This window comes from Cupressus sempervirens, chromosome 8 (genome assembly GCF_028749045.1).
Source record: "Cupressus sempervirens isolate cs-2001-9-10 chromosome 8, ASM2874904v1, whole genome shotgun sequence".
NCBI classification, from domain to species: Eukaryota; Viridiplantae; Streptophyta; class Pinopsida; order Cupressales; family Cupressaceae; genus Cupressus; species Cupressus sempervirens.
The window spans coordinates 586,291,013-586,315,203 of record NC_143125.1 but is presented as its reverse complement, the minus strand read 5'-3'; the positions used below and the strand labels follow the sequence as shown (position 1 = coordinate 586,315,203).

Sequence of the window (24,191 nt, the reverse complement as noted above, 5' to 3'; positions counted from 1 at the left end):
AATTTTCAAATGTTTCGCCAGATACATCCACAGTACTAAACTTCACAGGATGGTTAAAAAATTAACTAACTCCACCTTAATTTTCTTGTGGCTAATGCTTGAGAAAAATTAACAGACCACAGGAGTCTCAAAAATATTTGCTGCTCATTAATCAAAACTCTGCGATAATATCTCCCTATATAAGGTAATTGTATAATTTCAAGGAGAACAAATATTAATGTTGCACAATTCAATGTGCCTCATATATGTAAACGTTCACCTTATTCCCTGGTATTGTTTATTACTTATGAATAGTGGCAAATCTTCAACACCGTGGCCTTGTTAAAATAATTGCAAATATATGGAAGAATGGCCAAAGTATTCAAAATAGAATAATCTTTATTCCCAGAACAGGAGCTCATACAAAATACTTTCAGATCTCAAAACAAACTCAAGCTTATGGATTTGGCGTAAGTGTAAAAATACCTTCTTACTGTCAATTTCTTTTATTTCTATTACTCATTGAACTTCACATGCTAGTGGGAAAACCAGCTCTGATAAATAATTCTAACTCTGAGAATAACTCTAATATAAAATTATATTATGTGTACAAGACTGTCTATTGAGTAAACTTCTGTAAAAAAAATTGCACAAACTCCACAAGCTGGCAAGATCAATGCTCTGATACCATTGTAATATCCTACTGGATATCTTTCCCCAAATTTTCTCACAAGCAAACTTCAGAACACAACAAATAGCTCATGCAATTAAGACCAACAAAATAACCACCAATATCCTCATATGAATATCTTCAAAAATGTCATTGCATTATAAACCAGCAATACAAAAGCTTCATAACACCAAAATTCAACCTTAAAAACAGTAACACAGTCAGATTGGAAATACACGAAAGAACTTGTAGGTGCAATGTGGATTCCGTCTTGAATCCACCTTAGAGCTGAACCGGGTTTGTGTCTGATTCACCCAGAAGAACCTGAGGGTTTCTGTCCTCGAACCCTGAATAGAAGCTAAAGCTTCCCAAATCTCACCAAGTGATATCTGAAATCAAATCCCAAATCCAAGCATGGCTGCAAATGAGCTCCTCTCCCGATCTTAAGCTCACCCTGGTGACTCTTCACATTCCTCCCTTTGTCCTTTGTCTTCCTCCCCTTTTCTCACCTACTTACCTCCTTTCTAATATTTAAATTACTTTAAAAAATCTGACTTAAGGTCCTTTTAATTCATTTTAAAATATGTTATGCACTTGGCTTAATTTTCTCTAATGTCCCAAAGTGGGGACATTATAATTTGTGTAAACTTCATCTACTCAAGGAAGCCGACTTCATATGAAATCACATTTTTCAACTTTAATGAGAGTAATTTGATGTGATATTTTGCCTTAGAACTTTGCCGTTTCATGCTGCAAAGAAATCTTGGTTTTAGCTTGAAATTGCCTTGCATATGCTAGAATGGGTTTTGTAATTTTAGCCAGAAATGACTAGTAGCAGGCCAGATTTTCACAATTTAGGTGGACATGACACTAAGGCAGGTCAAAATTTAGACTTAAGGCAGAAATGAGCCCCTAAGCCCTCAAACTTTTCATCTCACTCTTCAGAAATTTGCACTTGACCTCAAGGAGAGGTCAGAAGGTCTGACTTTAGCTGAAAATTTTGTTCAATGCCAAAAATTTGGATTTTAGCTGGAAATTTAACTTATTGATTGAAACTTTCATTTCTTCCTTCCAGATTTTGTTTCTTCCTCATTGATTTATAAATTGAATTCCCATTCATCTCATTCCTTGCACAGTCAAATTTGATCCTTAATCAAGGTCCGAAATCTCATTTTAAGCTGAAAATAAGGCATGCTTGAGGTCGCTTTTTAGCTGGAAATACATCATGCTTAGGATCGGATTTAAGATTTTCAGGTGGAAATGGGGAGAGAAAATCTAGTTTTTGGTGTAAATAATGAAGAAAAACCAAGTGGAATGGAAGTGGAAACATAATTTTTAAGTGAAAATGATGAAGGAAAATTTATTTCAAGCCAAATTCTAAGGATTTTTCATTTTTTATTTGGAATTTTTCTTGTTTCCCTTTCAAATTTGGAATTTCATTTATCCTTTCTTTAATAAAATTGAATTTCATCTTCACTTAACATTTCCATTTAGCATTGTGCAAATTGCACTCTCGACACCTTGATTCCTGACCTTGACAACATTTTAACATCCTTTTCCAATTTTCACACTTAGTGAAATTTTCACAATTGCACCCTCAATTCCATATTTTGCAATCACAACATTTCAACTTAACTCTTCTCTCATAAATCGATCAAAATTCCACCTAGACTTGACAAGATACCACAGGCCTTCCCAAGATATTAAGAGACTAAGAGACCAAAATATTGCCAAGCTAAGCAAAAGTAACCAACACCTATAACAATCTAATCTAGCAAGCCAAAAAAAGAGGGGGTTTCATTTGTGCATGAACTTTAGGTATCACATTTTGACAAATCATATATCACTACAATGCTCTTGAAATTTCTAATGATGCAACTCTCCAAGTATATTAAATTCTCACTTTATGTTAAATTTGATTTTGACCAGACTCTACCATGGTCATAGGATGGCCCTTCGCGCAATAATACATCTTCCATGGCACAAGTTTACCATGTGTTAGAGGAGAGATTATGTGATGCACCATTCTATGTGGCTCATAAAATGTCAGAAAGCTTCTTGGGCTTAACAGTATATGCCTTCATTACTCAACTGATTTCTTCTGAGTCCTTAATTGTTAATATGAAGTAGTATATTCCTTTTTAGCAACTGACTTGAGAAGGAAAACTCTGACCAAAAATGACATAAGAGTACTTTCAGGAAATTAAAATAGTCCCTTCAAATAACAATTGCATGTTGGGAAACATATCTTCTCATACTTATAAGTCTGTCTTTATAGTGCATATGTATGGTTATTTGTAAGTATTGTTTACTGATAATACAAAATTGAAAATGTTCCAGGAATTAGACAGGCATTTCTAGCAGATAAAGAAAATAAAGCATGTACTACTGACTTAAAATAATGACTAACCTCAAGATGAATCAGCCAACTATTTGATCCTGGACCAAAACCTCGATGAAAATGGTAACCCGGTGGTGTTCCATCTAAGCAAACTATAAAGTAAATTCAACATAATTAATAAGAAATCGTGCATTTTTTATTCCTATAAAAAGAAGCAAATGTAAGAAAAGTGAACAAAAGATTAAGATCATTGAGAAATTTCATGACTAATGTTCAGACCCTCAGAAATGAACTAACCTCGTCAACTAAGCAAGTAAAGATAAGAAATACAAGTAATCCTTACAAAATAAGGAAGGATATAAATGTTTTATTTTAAGTCCTCTAAAAAAAATGTTGCCTAGCCAATAATAGATGAATCATGAACCATTGGTCAATCTTCATTTTTTTAAAGACTTAGTAATAAAGAAAATACCAGTACTTTCTAAATCATTTGCATGGTCAAGGACGAGTGTGTAGTGAAGTTAGTGTGACAGTGTGTAAAGACCCTGAACTATCTCCTGCTGCTATGCAAATGATGAAATAGTATCATTCTGTTTTCTTTATGTTTTCTGTTTTTTTGTGCTTTTCTTGGTTTATATGCTATTTTCGGTTTTTTGAAAGCTTAGATACAAATGAAATGCAATGCAATAAGGAAATAACTCATGAACAGATATCTACCATTATTTGATGCAGTTCCAATTAATTCATATGATAATTGAATAAAACAATTACATTGGCTAAATAAATATATGATATGGAACCTGTTTTGATGCAAATTGTAAACTCCACGATGTCTACGCAGCAGGCTGAGTTAAAACATTGCCATACCAATTAATCGCAGCTTCCACACACAACTGTTCAAGCCTCCACAGCCAGTGTGGCTGTCTTAAACATAAACACAGGCCTGTATCACTAAAACGTAGGTCTCCTCTTGCAACCACGGGCCTCAAATTCAAATGCTAGCGCTGTAAAAGTGAACTGCAGACCCCAGATCAAGTCATGGGGCTTATGAATTGTTCGCAGGCCTTGGAAAAGGAAACACAGGCCCTCTGGAAATGCTGGCAGTCTTTCTTCAGGCAAAGATGGGCCTATATATGTCACACCATAGCCAGTAGAGGTAACGGAAGCCTCTCAAAATGCACCAGAATGAATCACAGATGCTAATGATTAATGAAAACCACAAATTCTCACCAATCAGATGAAACCCTTCAGTATTAACCAGCTTCTCAATTATAGTAGCAACAGAGGAGAAGCTAAAATGCAAACTGTTATACCTCAGCAGCAATTTGCACACAATTTCTGGAACAATCTTGAGAACTCAAACCCTCAGCAATATATCAAAAGAAAATAATATTCAAATGGATAATAATTCTCAAAGTGAGAATCATTTTATAATCTCTTCTGTCAGCATTACACCTTTCACTAAAGAGACTTAAGCTTCACAACATCACTTTATAAAATAAAGTGCATTAATACTATAAAGTGCATTAATAATTATAAAGCCTCATAACTAATGCAATAAATATGACTCCAGCAATAAATAACTCCATCCTATAGAAGACTGAATAAATGACCATCGCCATTGTGTCGACTCTACACTGTCAAAAATAGCAACTGACCAAAATTAGACTTACTATAAATAGCAAGTCAACAACTGAGACCCTCAAATCCTATTGTCAACTCACAAGGGTTGTAATGATGAGTTGACCAAGCCTATCTCCTAGAACCTGCTAAATTGGGGACATTGCAGTAGGAATATATATCAATAGTTCTAGGGGCCACTCTCACGGTCAATTGTGTGAGGGGTATTTACATTCAGCATTCTTTTTATTTCAGCTTTGTTAATATCAGTTGTATATTATGATGACTTTGTCTTTCCCTTTTATGTATTCCTTAGTCAGAATGAAATCTACGGCGTTAAAGAATATCCTCAGGCTCCCAAGTGGCATCCTCATCCGATAGACCTTGCCACTTGACCAGAAACTCTCTGATAATCCTCCTTCGCAACTGTCTCTCCCTGATAACAAGAATCGCCTCAGGGATCAACTCAAGTCTCCGCTATAGGAGAATATGTTTTCTTTGAAGCTCCTTGACAAATTTGCTTGAGACTCAAAAGAGACTTTCTATTAAAGCTTTCTAGTTGTAGTATTTTAATGAACATTACTTCTCATAAAACTATGGCAGCTTCTTGTGTGTCTTTGAAAGGTTTTTTTATTTCACTTGTATGATGCATACTGTTGTTGGCAACCAGTCACTTGTATAAATATTGATTATGTTTTAAAACTGGCACTTTGTTTACCAGGCTGCTGTAATTTGGAGTTTGTTGCAATTAATTTCAGTAACATTGCTTTTGCACTTAAATTTAAAAATTCATTAGGATAGTTACTTTTACTGCAATATAGAACGTTTTTGCTCAAAATGTCTTCCCAAATCTTGAATTGCTGAAACCTTTTCTTGTTAAGCATGCTTGAAAATATGTACTATTTGAGAAGCTTCCAGTCTTGTATTTGCTCATTTGAGTAAAGAATTCATCTCTGTTTTCCACTGATGTTATTCTTTCTCCACCCTTGTAGTTCACTTTGATAGAACTATAGCTTGCACTTATCACAACTTTCCATCACTGATTATACATTTTCCTGCTCCTATTGTAGCTTTGCATCAAACTATTCATCCTGTAGGAACAAGCTGAACACAATTCTTTAACTCATGTTCAAAAATATAATGCAAAATCTGAACATCCTTCCTGTAGCATCTTGACGATCCTGTAACTGTACTTGTTTCATTAGCAGCCCTGTTTTGTTTTGTTATACATCTTTGATCCTGTAACTTTTATTATCTCTTCACTTGTTCAATCAAAACAAAAGGTTTCAAGTCAGAATAACTTATCCCTATGATGTTTTTCTTCTCTAGTACTGAGCTTATTGATATGAAAGCAAAAGGTTTCATTAATGAATGTCCCTTTTATACTTCATTGTACTTGTTCTGATCAGCTTCATAGATCCTATCTCTTATAGGCACATCAGGCTCAATAACCCTCGTGGGAGCCTACGGTTATATCCACGTACCTATTAGAGATAGGACGTTGCACAAGAAACAAATATGTTAGTAATAAAAAATTTGACGTGATTGTTTGCCTCTCTTTCTATTGGTAGATATTTCTGTTTTGAAAGTGCATGATATGAAAGTAGCACAGAATTTTTTATGAGGTGAGGTGTTCCACATTGCTTAGATCGCTGGATCTAACACATTCTCTTGTGCATGCAAATTTCGGACTCTTGGATGAATTGTGGACCAGGACATCAGACTAGCGGGACCAAAGCAATGCAATTTAACTAGTCATTACAGGCAATGGTTGGTTCCTTATGACCCTTCTTTACTCTATGCTCTTTTCTTAATGTTATGCATATTCGTACAATAGGAATATGAATCAATAGTTCTAAGGACCACTCTCACAGTCAATTGTGTGAGAGGTATTTACTTTCAGCATTCTTTTTATTTCAACTTTGTAAATATCAGTTGTATATTATGATGAATAATACAAAGGACATTTGTTTTTTATTCTTTTGCTCTAAATGAAATATGATTTAGCAGTTAGAACATGAGTTAAATGCAATAAAAATGTGTACTTCACTTTCACTTGCTCAAAGTTTCGAACTGAATTTTAACATGTGTTAAAATTAAGTATAACATTTTTTATTACCTTTGCTGATTGTATGCCTGCTGGACATGTAACCAGTAGCCTCTAGCATCCATTGGGTAACAGAGTTTTGAAAACATGCATTTTTAGGACTTGAAAATAGAGCTGAATGCTTTGTGTGCTGGCTGATTGTATCAAGTAGGTGTGTATGATCAGGTTCAGTGGGGTTCATTCATTTAACACTCATTGGGCTTGTTGATATGCAGGTATGTGATCCAACCAGTCAGTACATGAGTACTTTATCTCTGTTTTCTACTATGTGAATCTGTCATGGATGTAGGAATGAGTCTATTGGATGTGACAACCTTTAGACTGGCTTGTATTTGTATGGCTGATCCATATGGTAATAACTTCAGCTTTATATCATGATTCTTCTAGGTTTCATATTTGAACTTTTGGCCTTTGACCAGCAACCTTAAAACTTAGAATGTGTTCAAAACAGTTAGGGAAACCAAAAAAATGAAAATTGAAAACATTGATAACTACCTATTTGAGTATGCTACAGTGAATGTATGTGTAAAGGTTAAACATTAGGTATGTAGGTCAATGGAGTAAATGGTAGGATGCCCTATTCTCTTGTATATGTGATATAGAACCTTGACATGGATTGACTCTAGGATGAATTTACATGTGGCTGTCAATAACACACTAACAACTAACTGTACACAAGCACATAGGGAAAAAAACAAAACCCTCAAACTGAAACAAGACACCAAAGCAAACTATCCTAATATGTACAAGTTGAAACTCATAGATCATACCTCGAAGCATGGCTTGAGGTGTATCCCATTCCCACGGATAGGCATAACTTTTCCTTCCATTGTTGCAAGGTGAAACGCATTGTGTTCTTTGCCTTCAGCAATTAGAAACAAACCAGACCAAAAATGATCAAATTTTGCATGCTGACCCCGCCTAGTTTATAGAACAACCCACTTTAGGACCAAGTCTGCTTCCTTGAAATACTTATCAGTCACCTTTTTATCAAATGTCCTCTTAGTGAGAAGTTGTTGATACTCCATTTTCTACAATTCCTTATTCCTCTCTTCCTCTAACTCCAGCAACTTAGTGTACCTTAGCTTCAAAGGGTCATTTTAATCAAAAAACATCAACTGATCTACAAGCTGTAGAGATGGAAACTCAGTACAAATAGGCAATCTAGCCTCTTTCCCATACACCAAAACATAGGGGGATGTATCAATAATTTGTTTAGGAGTGATCCTATCCAACCATAGGGCAGATTTCAGCTTTGAATACCATTCCTCTTGTTCTCCTGCAATGTCCTCTTAATTATCCTAAGCAGATTCTTGTTAGTACTTTCAGCTAAGCCATTTCCTTGAAGATAATAATTATAAGACATATTAAGATAAATGTCATTCTTTACAGCCGATTCAGTAACCTTAGCTCCTACAAATGCTAAGGCATTATCAAAAATAATTGAAACGGGAATACCAAAACTGGTTATTAGATTATCATAAAAGCTTAATACAGCAGATTCATTGACCTCCTGTAGCGCTACAGCTTAAGTCCAGTGTGTAAAATAATCAGTTGCTGTCAAAATCCACTTATGCCCAGCACAAGAACTTGGATTAATAGGACCTATAAAATCAATAACCCATTTCACAAATGGTTGATCAACCAAAAGTAGTTGCAAAGGCAAGGCTGCCAGCTTTTCCTTGCCTGCAAATAAAGCGCATTTCTAGCCCTTTTTATTATTCCCGTTTCAATTATTTTTTGATAATTCCTTGCCATACATGAGCGTCCTTAAGCAAATCAGGCCAATAGAAGCCTTCTCTCAAAATTTTATAAGTTGTTGTCTTTGCAGAAAAACGACCCCCTACATAATGAAATTGCTTTAAAAGCTTGCTAGTCTAATCAACAACAATACATCTCAATAACATACCACTATGGTCCTTTTTGAATAAAATATTGTCAATCAAAACGTAAAGTATGGATTATAGTCTGAAGTACCTACGTTTGGCTCTATCCAGCCTTGAAGGGCACTCACTTGTTTGCAAATAATGAACCATTTCACTTAACCAACTAGTTGGCTGTTCATTTTCAGCTTCTTCATCAATAACCAGCAATGTTTCTTAATTGTTTTTCGCTTCTTGACTGGTCTCATCAGCCATATGCTCACATAAACCTTTACCCCTAACAAGTTTAGTGATATGTATATCTACATCATGTTCCATAACACGTGTAATCCAATGTACACGCTTTTCATTTAGATCCCTTATTAGTAGAAATTCTTTCACACTAGGATGAGCAACCATCAGATGTATCTTGCTATTAGAAACCAAATGTTTCAATTTCTTAAAACTTTTTATAACAGGAAGTACATGTTTTTCAACAAAATTGTACCTTTGTTCATATTCTTCCAAACCTATGCTAAAAAATGCAATAGGTTGCTCAAAACCTTCAACATTTTTCTGCACCAGCATTGCAGAAAGAGTATCAAATCCACCATGTGCATAAAGAATAAAATCTTTTGCAAAATTTGGGTTTACCAAAGCAGGGACAGCTGATAGGGCCTCTTTAATTGCTTCAAAATTGTGCTTCCCTTCTTTGGTCCAACTGAAAACAACATTCTTTTTTCACATTGATGTTGAAGGCTTTAAAAAATTTGTTATATCAGGAATAAAGTGTCTTACAAAGTTAATTCTGCCAAAAAGACTTTGCAATCCCTTTTTATAACTAGGCAATGGCAACTCCAAAAAGGCCTGCACTATTTCTGGATCTATGGTAGTACCATATTTTGAAACTATGTAACCAGGAAGTCTTTCTTCGTGAACAACAAAAATAGATTTCTTAGGATTTAGAGAAATACCAAATTCTCTACATCTCTCCAACACCTATCTAAGATTAAAAAAAAAATGATTAGCAACTTCTTTCCTGAAAACTGTTATATCATATAAATACACCAGCACAATTTTATATATCAGATTTCCAAAAGCCATATCCATAGTTTTCTGGAATGTAGCCCCGACATTAGATAATCCAAAAGGCACTCTCCTATACACCATAGTACCCTATATGGTACTAAAGCTGTTTTGAATTGGCCTTTATCCTTTATTAAAATCTAATTATACCTAGAACACCCATCTAACACAGAAAAACCTTTTAAACACTGAAACATATTGTAGAATTTGTTTCATAAAGGGTAAAGGATGCTTGTCCTACAATGAAACTCTATTCAACTCCCTAAAATCAACACATAAGTGTATTTCCCAATTCTTTTTCCTTCCAGGAACTAGATTAGAAACCCAAGAAGTGTGTTTTTATAGGAAAAAGGTGTTTTTATAGGAAAAACAATCCCTTGTCAATTGAGGAAAGTAGCATCAATGGGAGGTGCATCTTGCTGCTGTTCATATTCAGTCTCAGGTATATGTTGTGTACTTGTAGCATTCAGAACCATCAAATCTTGATTTATAACCCCATTGGAACAAGTAGCTTGATTGTGGGGCTGGTTACACAAGTAACACCACTCATAATCTGTCGCTAGGTTATTTTGAGTGGGTACAATATCCTTAATGAGATTAGCGACATTGAGAGGTGTTAGATTATAAGCTTTGTATGGCCTTTGATTCAAAATCTATTTATTTCCAACATTTAAATCCTTGATAATTTTGTCTATTTTGAAATTGACATTGATTTTGTTGTTAATATCCTTGATTTTGCTGCTGATATCCTTGATTTGCAGCAATATTCTAAGCTTGAAATGACTGTCTAGGCTGGTACTATTGCTTTTTGAGGTTAACCCGATCATTTCTGAAAGTTTGCATCTGAAAGTTTGCATCAAACTTTCAATCTTTTGCTAGTTGTTCTTTATCTCCTGCGGCTCCTAAGAAGGTCCTACAATTGTCATTTCTTAGCTGGAAACAACTAGCAATGGATTGGAAGGTGGAAATTGTAGAGGCATATTAGGCTCTATATTGGGAAAAATCGGCATAGGAGGCATAGGAGCAATCTTACCCGCATGAATGAGACTATTTTATGCCCTTATCGCTCTAGAAAATGCTTGAGGTAATGAGGTACCTCCCATAGACTGAATCATGACAGATATGTCATTGTTCAAACTCTTCAAATAGTAAAAAAAGGCATGATCAATACTTGGCCTTGTAGCAACAAGTATCCTATTCCACATTTTTTGTAAATATGATTTGAAATCAGTCATTTGCTCTTGTTGAGCCTCTTGATTGTTGTCAAATGCTCTCTACGAGCGACAAATGATCAGATTTATCTTTAAAAAACTTGTTGAAGGCATCACACAATTCGTCCCATGTCCTGATTGAAGTTACTGGCAAACTCCTGAACCACTCTAGTGCTTTTCCTTTGTATGAAGCTGACAATAATCTAACTGGTACATTTTCTTGTGTAATATGATGAACATTACAGAGAGATGTTGTCTCTAATATGCTCAAAAGATATAGTTTGTCCTTCTTCGTGAAAATTGGCAATCCTTTGAGGGTTTCCAAAGGAATGTCGTTATGTTGGGCCAGATTCAATGGACTCCCTTGATTAAAGGGCACAAATGCGAAAGCTCTTGGTGCGGCCATTAGCGGTGTTTGAACACTAGTCTGATGTTGCTATACTGTAACTACAAAATGTGGTATCGAAACTACAGCAGGTATTGAAAATAAATTTGTTGTAGAACTTGAGCTTGCTGTTGTATCAGTGAAAACAACAGAAATCTCAGGTTCAAAAGGCTCGATTCTACAAGTTGGACTTGTTGTATACTTGATATTTCTTTCACTTGCATGATTTCTTCTTTGATAAACTCGAATAGTAGGTGTTGGCTGTTGAGTCCTCTTGGCATGTATTGTTCTAGCAAGAGTTCTTCCACACCTTTTTGTTGTTTCCAACTACAAGTATTCAAAAGTATTGGAGCTTCTAGTTTGTACTTTTCTCATGAACAACACTGATCTGCACTTTTATAATCCACAGAGTCGCCAGATATGCAAGTTGAAACATGCTTTGAGCAAAAAACTAAGACTTTACAATTTGCGTATCAGAACGGCAATAATACTCCTTCAAAATTAAGGCAAGTGTCCCACCAGGCATGCCAAAACTATTAACTCCAAAATTTTGCACCCTATTGCTAATGTCCTAAGACTTCACCAATTTTAGAGTAACACGGGATCAATCAAAGGTTGTGGGTATCCTATGACCTCATTGAACCTAAGGGTTCTAGGTCAGTTCCTATCTAATTTTGTATGATGAATCACCTAGCTATCAAAACTAAGGAAACTTGTGAAGGAAAGAGATAGAGAAGTACTGATGACTATAAATATTGCACAAATAAAGAAAAAGGGTGATACACCAACTAATTTGACTGAAGCAAATATCTTTCCAAGCACAATCTGACTACTTGCAGCATTCTAAACACAAATACAACTCTTGGTTATATACTTCACACATAAGCATTTCAAAGGAAGACTCATAACCTAAAAATATTAAAAGGAATTAATCACAATCAATATCTTAAAACACTTGATATAACCCTTGACCTATGCATAGTACTTCAAATCATAAAAGATGCAGAATAAGACATAATTTTAAGGTTTCTAACAAGATACACAAGACAACCACATCTATCACTATCAAAACATACAAGTATAGCTCCAGAAATAGATCCAAAATATGTTGTATAAACTGTCACGGGCTTTGAAAATACATGGTACAAATCTAATATAGTAGAAAAATAAGCACAATGCCTGAAAAAAACAAAGGCTCTCCTTTCCAAAAACTGAACCCCCCTCTATCAAAAAGAGAAGTATATAACAATCATCCAACTCAACACCTTTCCCCAAAATCAACAAGTGCAGGTCGGATATAAAAGAAAACTACTCCAACAAGGACTCTACAAATTTGGAAATGATGCCAAATGTCCTCCAAACTATGCCTCTGCCATCTGTCTAGGATGACAAGTCCAAGAGGACTCCAAAATCACCTAAAATCACTCCTAAAGTCACTCAAAAGTCATCCTTAAAGACTGAAAGTCTCAAACTGATAACTAGGACACTTGGCAACTACAAAGCACCACCACTACCCCATCAGACAAGGAGACTTCAACTTTCAAATTTGAACTGAACTCCAAATCCTCAAACTTAGGCAATCAGAATGCCACCTCTCCGTTGACACTTTCAATCAACACATGACTCGGCTATCTCCCTATTAAGCCTCCCTCTAACATGTTATTTTGTTGCACCAAATTTATTATTAAGTAATTGATTTATAGGACATCAATTACAAAATAATAATCACATTTCAAAATAATCACAGCAAAATAATAATAAATTAATATAATAATATGCAAACTAGATGAAACTATGCTCCATATTATTATATTAATTTATAAACATATATCCTACGAGAAAGTTAAAAAAAACATGAGTCGGATCCGAAATCAGATTCCATTCTGACTAAGGAATACATAAAAGGGAAAGACAAAGTCATTTGTGCCATTCGTATGGCATGAAATCTAGAAGATGAAATAGCATAAAAGGGTTTTAAAACCCTAGTCGCCTATCACAGAGATTTTCTACACTTTCTAGAGCTTATTTTTGCATTACTTCAAGTTATTTTCGATGCCATAACTCAAATTTACTTCGCCATGACCTGTCTGGAGCTTGTAGCTGCAACTCTATGCTCATTGTTGCTGATATAGCTTCATTTTTATGTATCAATCACCATGACTAGGGTTTACTAGGTCATAGCTGTGACTGGAGCTTTACATTTTGATCAAAACATGGCTTTGCCTAAGCATTTTCCATACATTTCTAGAGGCTTTCTACTGTTGAACATTGAGATTTGGTGTTTTTCTTAGCATTTTCCTCTGGTTATAATGCCAGATCTAAAGTTTCCCTTCTTGTCATGACTGTGTCTCTCCTTGGGGTTATCGTGGCTTGATTTGCTGTTATTTTGGAATGAGAATTGCTCCCTCTTAAGTCATGGCTGGGAAAATTTCATAGAATTGTCTGGGTATTTATTGCAAACTTGGCTTCATTTTCTTGCAACCATCAAGTCTCTTGGCCGGATGAAAAACCTCTGCAATTTTTAGCTTAAGGTAAGTACTATTTCTGTTGTTAAAATACCCATCCATTTGTATTTTTTAAGGGTTTTGTATAGATGAGATCTTCTGTTTATTTTCCTTTCCTGGGTTAATGCCGTGAATAACAATTTTCTTACAGATTTGAAATAAAGAAAGAAGATATATGCGTTTTTCATTCTTTGCTTCCTAGATCTTCAAATAAGAGATATTCATGTGGATGATAGAAAAATACTTTCTAGTTTTTTTTATAATCGTAGCCATTAATTCTGAAGTTTTACATAACTTTTCAATCACTCCTAATCAAACTCCAAAATAGGTTTTCTTTAAAAATGATGTTGCTGTTGTAGATGACCATATTTTATTTTTGATGAATAGTCCCTTCCTTATATTTTAAAAAAAAAAAACAATAAAGTTACATATTCACAAAAAAAGGGTCGAGGGGAACAAGATCACCCCGCGAGTTCATACAGCCACAGGCCAGAAATCAACTATTCAACAAAAAAAACTTTTAGAAAACATTAGAAAACATAGAAATCCTCAAGCTGCCAGCGCAACGCCAGCCATAGGAGGATCCTTATCATTAGAGCTCCACCCGTGGGTGGGGTGAGTAGACGACTCAGGGGAAGCCCATCCGTCATCAGCAACAGCAACATTATCTTCATCTCTCTCCCTTGGGCCTAAGAGGAGAAATGGCTAAGTCCAGCTGGGGAAACACCCACTTGGGTTATCAGCGCACAGAGGGCCAACTGGTAGCAGGAGGAGCCATTGGGGACCACCCCGAACTAGACCTCCGAGGAGGCGAGGCAAAGTGGTGCTAACCACCAGATCCTCTAGAAGAGAGGCGCCAACCAAAAGCACCACCCCTAGGAGAGCGGTGCGGCTGAGAGCGAAGCGTGTGTGAGCGGTGGGTAGAACTACTACGTCCTCGACGGCGACCGTGAGGAGTACGATCGCCAGAGGTCGAATCCGACAAAACACGAGCAACCGTACAGGGGGCATTTCCCCAATGAGCCAAACGCTCCTGTAAGTGAACCACCTCCAAAGCCACTTTATCTGTTTGTACTTGAATCTGCAACATGACATTGTTATAAGTACATGCTTTAGCGTACATAGCCACATTAATGTCAAGTGTGTTGTTAGCATCAATAACTCCATTGTGATCTTTCCAAATGGTAAATAAGATCTCCAATCTGAAAGCATGCCATATATGGGCGTACTTGAAGGGTATCTGAGTATTATCACCCAGAACAACCATATGCCAAGAAAAAGGTTCTAGGTGCAAGGGGTGAAAGAGATCATGGATCCATTACCAATAACACTGAGCCCTTCTACAGAACCAAAAAATGTGCAAAAAAGTCTTTGGTTGACCACAGAAAGGGCAATGGGGGTCAGGAACTCCCAGGTGCTGCAGCTGGGGGCCCAAAGGCAAGCCCTGGTAAAGAATACACCAAGCAAAATGCGCAATTTTGGGTTTAGTAATAGCGTGCCACACAGTGGAGAACCTATGACTCCAAGTACGATGAGAAGATTGCAAATGCCATCGTTGGTTGAGAACATCAACCATAGGCACGTGAGGAACCAACCATCGGTAACCCAAACTAGGCTTATAGCTAGTTACCGGGGTATCTGGATACCACTTCTAGTCTTTCCACCAAGGGCGAGAGGACTGAATGCCCACTTTATGTAACAAATGTGGAGGCACCGCAGGAACTAGAAGATCAAAAGTTTGTCAATCTGGACGAGTGAGCCGGAATTGCACTTTCATGTCCTCCCATGACCAAAGGCTCATAGTAACTCTAGAGAAAAGATCTTTAGGGGTCCTTATGCCACATTTAATAAAATGCAAAGCACTAGCCCCGTGCACCTTAGCCAGGGGAACACCTTTGATAGCGAATAATGGTGACCACCAAAGATTGTGTTGGTTCATGGAGAGCCCATCTCTAAACCCATTGCCAACCCAACGAAGCCAGGGCTTCACTGCTTCCCAGGCTTTCCAAATACTCTTGGCAACAAAAGTGCCCTGAATTTGGATAGGTTCAGTGGTGACAAGAAGGGTCTAAAACCCAATCCCCTTCCAGGTTGGCCGGTGAACCAGAAAGCCTGAAGAAATGCAATGTCTTAACAAAATCTTCCAGGCTTCATTGCCAAAAAGAGCTCGAATCACCCATTTGGCACATAAAGCAATACCTTGCTTCTGGGTGGACAACAAGCCTAGGCCACCAGACTCTTTGGGAAGACAACAAAAATCCCAGGCAACTCTATGAAAGCCCTGGTGAGAAGCGTCTGATGCCCAGAGGAAGTCATGTAATAGGCGCTTGAGTTTGAGGTAAGAGGCCTTTGAAGGAGCCCAATAGGAGGAATAGTATAAATGGCTGGCAGCCAACACTTTGGTGCAAATTTGGAATTTGCCTGCAAGGAAGAGAGGTTTGGTGATCCAATACTCCAACTTCTTCTCAATTATGGCAAGAACCGCATTCCAGAGCTCTACAACTGAGGCTTGGAAGGCAAAAGGGATGCCCAAAAAACGAAAGACTTCCCCATGCTAAACCCATTTCCATTGATATTGCTCAAGCCAAGCAGGACGAGGAAGGGAAGATTGCCTATAGCAAAGGATTTTGTGCCACTCAGTAGCAAACCCTAAAGCAAGACAAAATGTGTCAAGACATTGCAAAGTGGAGGCAACATTCTCTTCATCCTTTATGAGAGTGAGGAAGGAGTCATCTACGAAATGACCATTCATAAGTTGATCAGGGGAATCCGGGAGGGAAATATCCCAAACCCTCCTTTGTGAGATGGCATTTGCTCGCAAATGCCCAAAACCTTCTGCTGCCAACACATATAAAGAGGGCACCAGTGGGCATTCTTGTCAAATTGAACGATAAAGCCCAAAAGCTTGAGACTGACGGCCATTAATGGAGATGCAAGCAGAGGCATCCCAAAAAAGCATCTGAACTAACTACAAAAAAGTAGGGCCAAACCCAAGAGCCTAAAGCATTGCAAGGATGAAAGGCCACTCAATCCGATCATAAGCTTTGGCAAAATCAATTTTGAGAAAGATGGCTTGTTGCTTGGAATAGTGAGCCCATTCCATCCCTTCCCACACAGCAATAATATTGTCCAGGATATAACGGGATTTGATAAAAACCATTTGTTCAGGGCGAATGGTCTGAGGAAGAAGAAGATGAATTTTAATAGAGAGAGCCTTGGCAATGATCTTGTAGGACACATTCAACAAATTAATAGGCCTCCAATTGCATGTCTTCAAGGTCACCCGACTTAGGTATGAACTTGATATTCCCCTTGTTAATAATATTGCCTAGAGAATGGGAATTGTAGGCCTCAATGTAAACCCTATGCAGGTCTGGTCCAATCTCATCCCAAAATGTTTTGTAAAATTCACAAGGGAAGCCATCACAACCAAGGGCCTTACCGTCCGCCATGGAGAAGATAGCTTCCTTGAGGTCCGCTAAAGTGAGCTTCTGCTCACAGAATGCATATTGTTCTGGAGCAAGTCTTTTAGGAGTGACAGCCAAACAAGCCTACAAGGCTTGGTTTCGGGCTACCGAGGGACCTTGCGCTGTGAAAACTTTCTAATTGTGGCGAACGAAAGCTTGGAGAATGTCAAGAAGCTCACAAAAGGTGTGTTGACCCTCCCGAATGCATTTGATCCCCACCATCGAGTGGCAAGCCCTCAACGCATTGAAAAATTCCTTGGAAGCTTGATCACCAAGCTCCAGCCAGTGAAGGCGGGCTTTGAGTTGAGCTCCCCAGGCAGTGTAATTATCTGCAACCTCCTTTTGGTGGCGAAGGTTAGCAAGCCGAACCTGGAGATCCATATCAAACGGATTCATGGCAAGAGCTTCAGTGGTCGTACAAAGATCTTTGGTAGTGGCCTCATAGGATCTCTTGCAGTAAGTGGCCAGCTGCCTCCCATAAATGCGAAGAAACCTCGCAGTATGGGTGATGCCGTCATTCCACCACTGAATCCACCCAGAGGAAGAGTGGGGCCTAGATTCAAGGTTCCAAGTTTGTAAAATATGAGCGATGGTGGGCGGATGGGACAGCACTAAAGTATTAAGCTAAAACTAAGTTTTACAATTACAAGGAGGAGCAGAATGCCAAGAAATGGAGAAGTGGATGGGAAAATGGTTCGAAAGAGTCACATCAGGGGGTGGAGTGATAGGTAGCAGAGTCTTGTGAGAAAAAGATTAAAAGGACTGAGCAAAAATCATAGCACAGTCCAACCTTTTAAGGACCCTGTCAGCTCCCTCTCGAAAGTTGGACCATGTGTACCAAATGCCATCAGTCCGGCGGCAATGAACATTGGGATCAAAAAGATCCAACTTGTTCCACATGTAAAACCAGGCTTCTCGTTCTCCAGCTGACCATCAAAAAGGCAAAAGGCCCACTTTATCAACAGCCAGCTCAACCATATTAAAATCTCTGCAGAATATCCAGGTGGCAGGCGGCAAAGAATTAGCTAGCCACCTCCACAAGTGTGAGCACTCAACCACATCATTAGGGGCATAGATATTGAAAATGCCAAAAGAATGATATTGAAAAGACAGCAAAATCCAAACAACTCTCTGCATGGGGTCAGAACCATGGGAAATAACAAGAGGGAAAAGTCAAGGGGAGAGGAGAGTGACTACACCACCTCGACCAGCTTCATGCTAAGAAGCAAAGCTAACACCATCCGGCCATATCACACGGCAAGCTAAATTGAGAAGAAACCCAAAGACTTTGACTTGCAAGCATTGAACATCAATATTGCCAAGCCTATGCTTGGTATCACGAACAGAATATTTTCTAAGGAGGTCTGTTAGCCCCCGCACATTCCAGGAGAGAAAATTCATTATAAACCAGCTTGCATATTCTCCTCGTCCTCAAGTGAGGAAAAGTTGTTATGCAAGAAGGTGAAGGATTCAAACGAGGGGTCACCCAAAGTGATGGCTCTTCGTTTATCCCCAGTGATAGCAACTACATTCCGGCCTTCATGGCTGTGAGAGCAACGAAGAGACGGAGAGGAAATCATAGAAGCTACTTGAGGCATATGAACACAAGCAACTTGGACCTCCAGCTGTTTTGTCTCCTGCGACGCAGGGTTTGAAATAGGCTGCGGCACAACCATGGGAACCTTTGGTGTCGTGAGCACAAGAGGAACCGCACTGGAGTTGGGATGGCTAGGTTCTTGAGAAACAGGGCTTGGCTTAGCAGCACCCTTGCCTTTCTTAACAACCGTTGTACACTCCTCTTTTTTAACGACCAGAGCCAACTTGGGTTCCTACATCAAAGAGCGATTGTGCTCAAGAAGAGGACAATCCTTTATCTTATTGCTAGCAAATTGATAGCGAAAGCAAGTATTCAGGAGATTCAGGTAAAGCACCTTTTGGGTAAAGGTGGTAGCACCAATCTGAATTTCCACGGATTCTTTAAGGTCCCTAGAGAGGTCGACTTTAACACAAACCCTCCATTGAGGGCGAGCATTAAAAAATTTGTCTGAATCCACGCAAATCACTTTGCCCACAGTTTGGGCAATTTCTGGGAGAAAAGACTAGCAAGGGATGGGCAGCCCAAGGAACTCTACCCAAACTGGAACCCTAAGTTTGCGGTCATCTGAGATGCAAAAGTCTCAAGACCATCTCTGAAAAACAAGCAAAGACGAGCGAACTGTCCACAGCCCATGGCTGAAAATGCTCTCAGCTTAGGAGGGGTTACCAAAACGAAACAAAAAAAAGCCCTTAGTGAGGTTCTAAATCCCTTCAAGGCGAATACCCTAGGGGGTCCAGGCCTTGGATACCCATTCACACAGCGTGCTTTCAGATGGAGTGCGACCCACAAAATACCCAATAAGGGTTTGGGTTTCTAGCCATTGACAAGCAGATTCAAAAGCAGAAATATTCAAAACCAAGTTGGGAGAGGAATTACCTCGTGAAATACCTTGGACACAAATTTGCGTGGGCATTTGCTCGACGTGGCCATTTTCGCATGCAGCAACAACTCTAGCACCAGCAGCAACTGCTGGGCCAGAGAGGCCGAGGCCATTATATCCTAAAGTAAATTCCCACAGTAAATGGAATGACAGACAGTTTGGTAGAAAGGGCTCAGACGCCAACCATACAAACCCTAGATGACCATATTTTCATTTCATAGAAACCCCAGGTGTTGTCTTTGTGAGAAATGTTAAAAAAATTTGTAATAGGTAGATTTTGTGATTATTTCTTCCTTTCTCAAAGCTCATTCTCTGCAGATGACGTTCCTGAATCTGATCTTTTATTCATTCTGCTATAAGAGAATATGTTTTCTTTGAAGCTCCTTGACACATTTGCTTGAGACTCAAAAGGAACATTTTGTTAAAGCTTTCTGGCTGTAATATGTTACTGAACATTACTTCTCATAAAACTATGACGGCTTCTTGTGTCTTTGAAAGGTTTTTTTCATTTTCACCTGTATGATGCATACTGTTGTTGGGAACCAGTCACTTGTATAAATATTGATTATGTTTTAAAACTGGCATTTGGTTTACCAGGCTGCTGTAATTTGGAGTTTGTTGCAATTAATTTCAGTAACATTGCTTTTGCACTTAATTAAAAAATTCATAAGGAAAGTTACTTTTACTGCAACATAGAATGTTCTTTCTGAAAATGTTTTCCCAAATCTTGAATTGCTGAAACCTTTTCTTGTTGAGCATGCTTGAAATATGTACTATTTGAGAAGCTTTCAGTCTTGTATTTTCTCATTTGGTTAAAGAATTCATCTCTGTTTTCCACTGATGTTATTCTTCTTCCACCCTTGTTGCTCACTTTGATAGTACTATAGCTTGCACTTATCACAACTTTCCATCACTGATTGTACATTTTCCTGCTCCTATTGTATCTTTACTAAAACTGTTTGTCCTGTAGGAACAAGCTGAAAACAGCTCTCTAATTCATGTTCAAAATAATAATGCCAAATTTGAACATCCTACTTGCAGCATCCTTTCTGTAGCATCTTGATGATCCTATAACTGTACTTGTTTCATCAGCAACCCTGTTCTATTTTGTTATACATCTTTGATCATGTAGATTTGATTACCTCTTAACATGTTTAATCAAAACAAAAGGTTTCAAGTGAAAATAACTTATAACTTTGATGTTTTTCTTCTTTGGTACTAGGCTTACTGTAGCATATCTATAATGAAAACAAAAGGTTTCATAAATGAATATGTTGCTTTTAGACTTCATCGTACTTGTTCGGATCAGCTTCATAGGTTCTATCTCTTATAGGCACGCCAGGCTCAATCACCCTTGTGGGAGCCTACCGTTATATCCGCATACCTATTAGAGCTAGTGTCATGTCCCCTATTTTCCTTCAATAGAATTAAATAACAACAAAATGATAATAAAAATGAGTAAATAAAATATAATAATACTTATTAATTATATTATCAATATAATGATAATAGAAGAATATTATAGAAAACATTATAATGCAATAAAGATATAATATATCAAAATAAATGATATTATTATCATGACACATAAATGAAAATAAAAATAAAAATAATATACTTAATGAATATAATGTTTTAATAATAATATCACTACAATAAATGATAAAAACAATTATAAACAAGGTAGTGATATGATCATCAATATATATATATATATACAGATTCAGAACTTAAATATAAATAATTCATATAATGCACATTCGTATTATCATTGAAGTTTAATAATACATTAATTTAGTATTAAAAGATCAAATATATAAAATGAACAGCCACGACTATTAACACAATCGGATATATAAAGATGGGATAAATATTGGAAAAAAGGATACAGAAAGGAGCTTAGAAGCAGAAAATACACAGCATCAAGAAAATAGACAATAAAGCCATCTGCAATTAGAATAGCTACCATCGATACACCGAGAAAGGATAAGAAAAGTACAAAAGGAAAACAAAGGGCAGAACTGAATCAGTGAAGTATGATTTCATCCGAGCAATAAGAAGACTCACGCGCAGCAGGAAAGGAGTGAGCCATACAAACAACACCTGATGTTGAAGGAAATCAGACAACACTTTCCTTGTAACAGATTACCAACCCTTGATATCATGTTATTGCAATCTCATATCGGACGTGTCCGGTAGGAGGGATTTACAGCTGCGGGAGTCTCAAAACTGATATCCAGACCACCTATGTAACATATCCATGGGACAATATAATAACAACTCAGTACCTATCAACTAATTGAACTTCAATGCAGCTTCAGGAATTTAGAGCATTAAAAATACGTACATAAAAGAATAGCTTTTAGAAGTGGCAAATATCGTAGGCACATCTAGGACGGATCTTATATAAAATTATGTTTACTGGAGAATTTGCATAGCTGCCAGGAGAATGAGAGACTAAGAAATGATAATTCAGTCGACATATTCCACCTAGAAACTTTATGACAATATGAGACGAAAGAAGGGATAATTGTGAGCAGAGCCAAAAATATTCCTACCATAGGAATCATGCACAGTAACAACTATGGTCATATTCCAAATGTACCACTCATATAAGTGCTACCAGGAACTCAATACAATCGCCAAGGCTTGATAGGAATATAGATATCGAATAGACATTTTGAAGGATATTTATGTTTGTAACATCACAATTATTTCAAAATATCTGTGAAAGGAAATCCACACCATTGGACAGTCAAAGTAACCCAAAGAGGAATATCTCAAAGAATACTGAGTACACAAATATATTGATTATGATTGGTTATCCAAGGAAGTCTCTTCCAAGGCAACTATATGGTCATTATTCTATAGACCCGTTGAATTGAGAACAAATACTCATATTCAGAATATAGTTTAATAATACAATCTGCAGCAGTCTGATCAAACTTTCGTATTAATTAATTCTTCCATTGACTAGATTCGTTGAATTAAGGATATTAGTGTCAGATACATCCATCATATCACATACAAGCATCTACAACATGTGACAGATTGCCACAAAAGTCGTTGAAAAAAACAAGTTGCTTACAATTTTAGAATACATCACTAAGAATAGAGTTCAAGGACTAGGCTAAATTAGAAGGGACATTACAAATAGGACGCTGCACACGAAGCAAACATGTTAGTAATAAAACATTTGACGTGATTGTTTGTCTCTCTTTCTATTGGTAGATATTTCTGTTTTCAAAGTGCATGATATGAAAGTAGCATAGAACTTTTTATGAGGTGAGGTGTTCCACCATTGTTTAGATCGTTGGATCTTACACCTTCTCTTGTGCATCTAGATTTTAAACACTTGGATGAATTGTCGACGGGGACATCAGACCAGCGGGACCAGAGCAACGCAACTTAACCAGTCATTACAGGCAATGGCTGGTTCCTTATGACCCTCCTTTACTCTATGCTCTTTTCTTAATGTTATGCATTTTTGTAGAGTAAAAATATGTATCAGTAGTTCTAGGGGCCACTCTCACGGTCAATTGTGTGAGAGGTATTTACTTTCAGCATTTTTTTTATTTCAGCTTTGTGAATATGAGTTGTATATTATGATGAAAACAACATTTTTTTATTCTTTGGCTCTAAATGAAATATGATTTAGCAATTAGAACATGAGCTGAATGCAATAAAAATTTGTACTTCACTTTCACTTATCATAGTTTCGAACTGAATTTTAACATGTGTTAAAATTAAGTAACAAGGCATATGCAGTTTGGAAATATTAAACAAAAACAAATCAGATAACCAATCAAGGTGTCTGGCTGTAGATAAAGATATCGAAGGAGATTGCTTCCCATTATTTGCAATCACTATCGTAGACAAAACCAGTTTAAAACCATCGAAATCGATTAATTTGAAATTATTCAAAGTCAAAAGGTGTTCATTAAGGCTGGGAATTTGCAAGAAAAACAACTATAAAAAGCACATTTTGAATGGTGGAAACCCTAGGAGAGTCAGTCAATCTCATCTTCATCAATTTATTCTGATTCTCTGCACAGTTCCTAAAACATAACCTTTGCCTTTCAATCTTAGATTCTTCTTATTTTGCTGTCCACTAATGACAGCGATCTGACCTCCTTAATAATTTCTAACAATTTCTGGGTAAAGGAGTTTATACTTAGGAAACCAGAACTAATATAAAATCCAATCCACATGGTGGAATATATTGTTTACCGTATCGATTAATTAAGCAACGCACACAGGAAATAGACACGAACATCGAACAGCAACAACAGAACTATTATTATTATTCACATATACCAACAGTACATTATGCTTCCATGATAAGATATCCTCTGATGATTACAATGCTTCCCGAAGGGGTTTATAAATACTTTCCGAAGAACTTTCCCGAAGGAGTCCGTCGGCCAGGTACATTATACCCGCTACAAACTGTTTACCGTCGGCTACATAACAAGAACTTTT

At 37.3% G+C, this 24,191-nt stretch overlaps 1 protein-coding gene across 3 annotated transcripts in view; it reads right to left on the bottom strand.

Annotated features, from left to right (window-relative positions):
- Window positions 1-24,191, bottom strand: part of LOC149543799 (pectin acetylesterase 3-like) — a 293,789-nt gene that overhangs the window by 229,254 nt on the left and 40,344 nt on the right. For all 3 annotated transcript variants that reach the window (XR_016355683.1, XM_089798482.1, XM_089798481.1), the window contains exon 3: window positions 3,060-3,142. Coding sequence is in view for 2 of the 3 variants with exons in the window: in XM_089798482.1 (XP_089654608.1) it covers window positions 3,060-3,142 (83 nt within the window). In the remaining variant the exon portion in view is untranslated. The remainder of the gene's footprint in view (window positions 1-3,059; window positions 3,143-24,191) is intronic.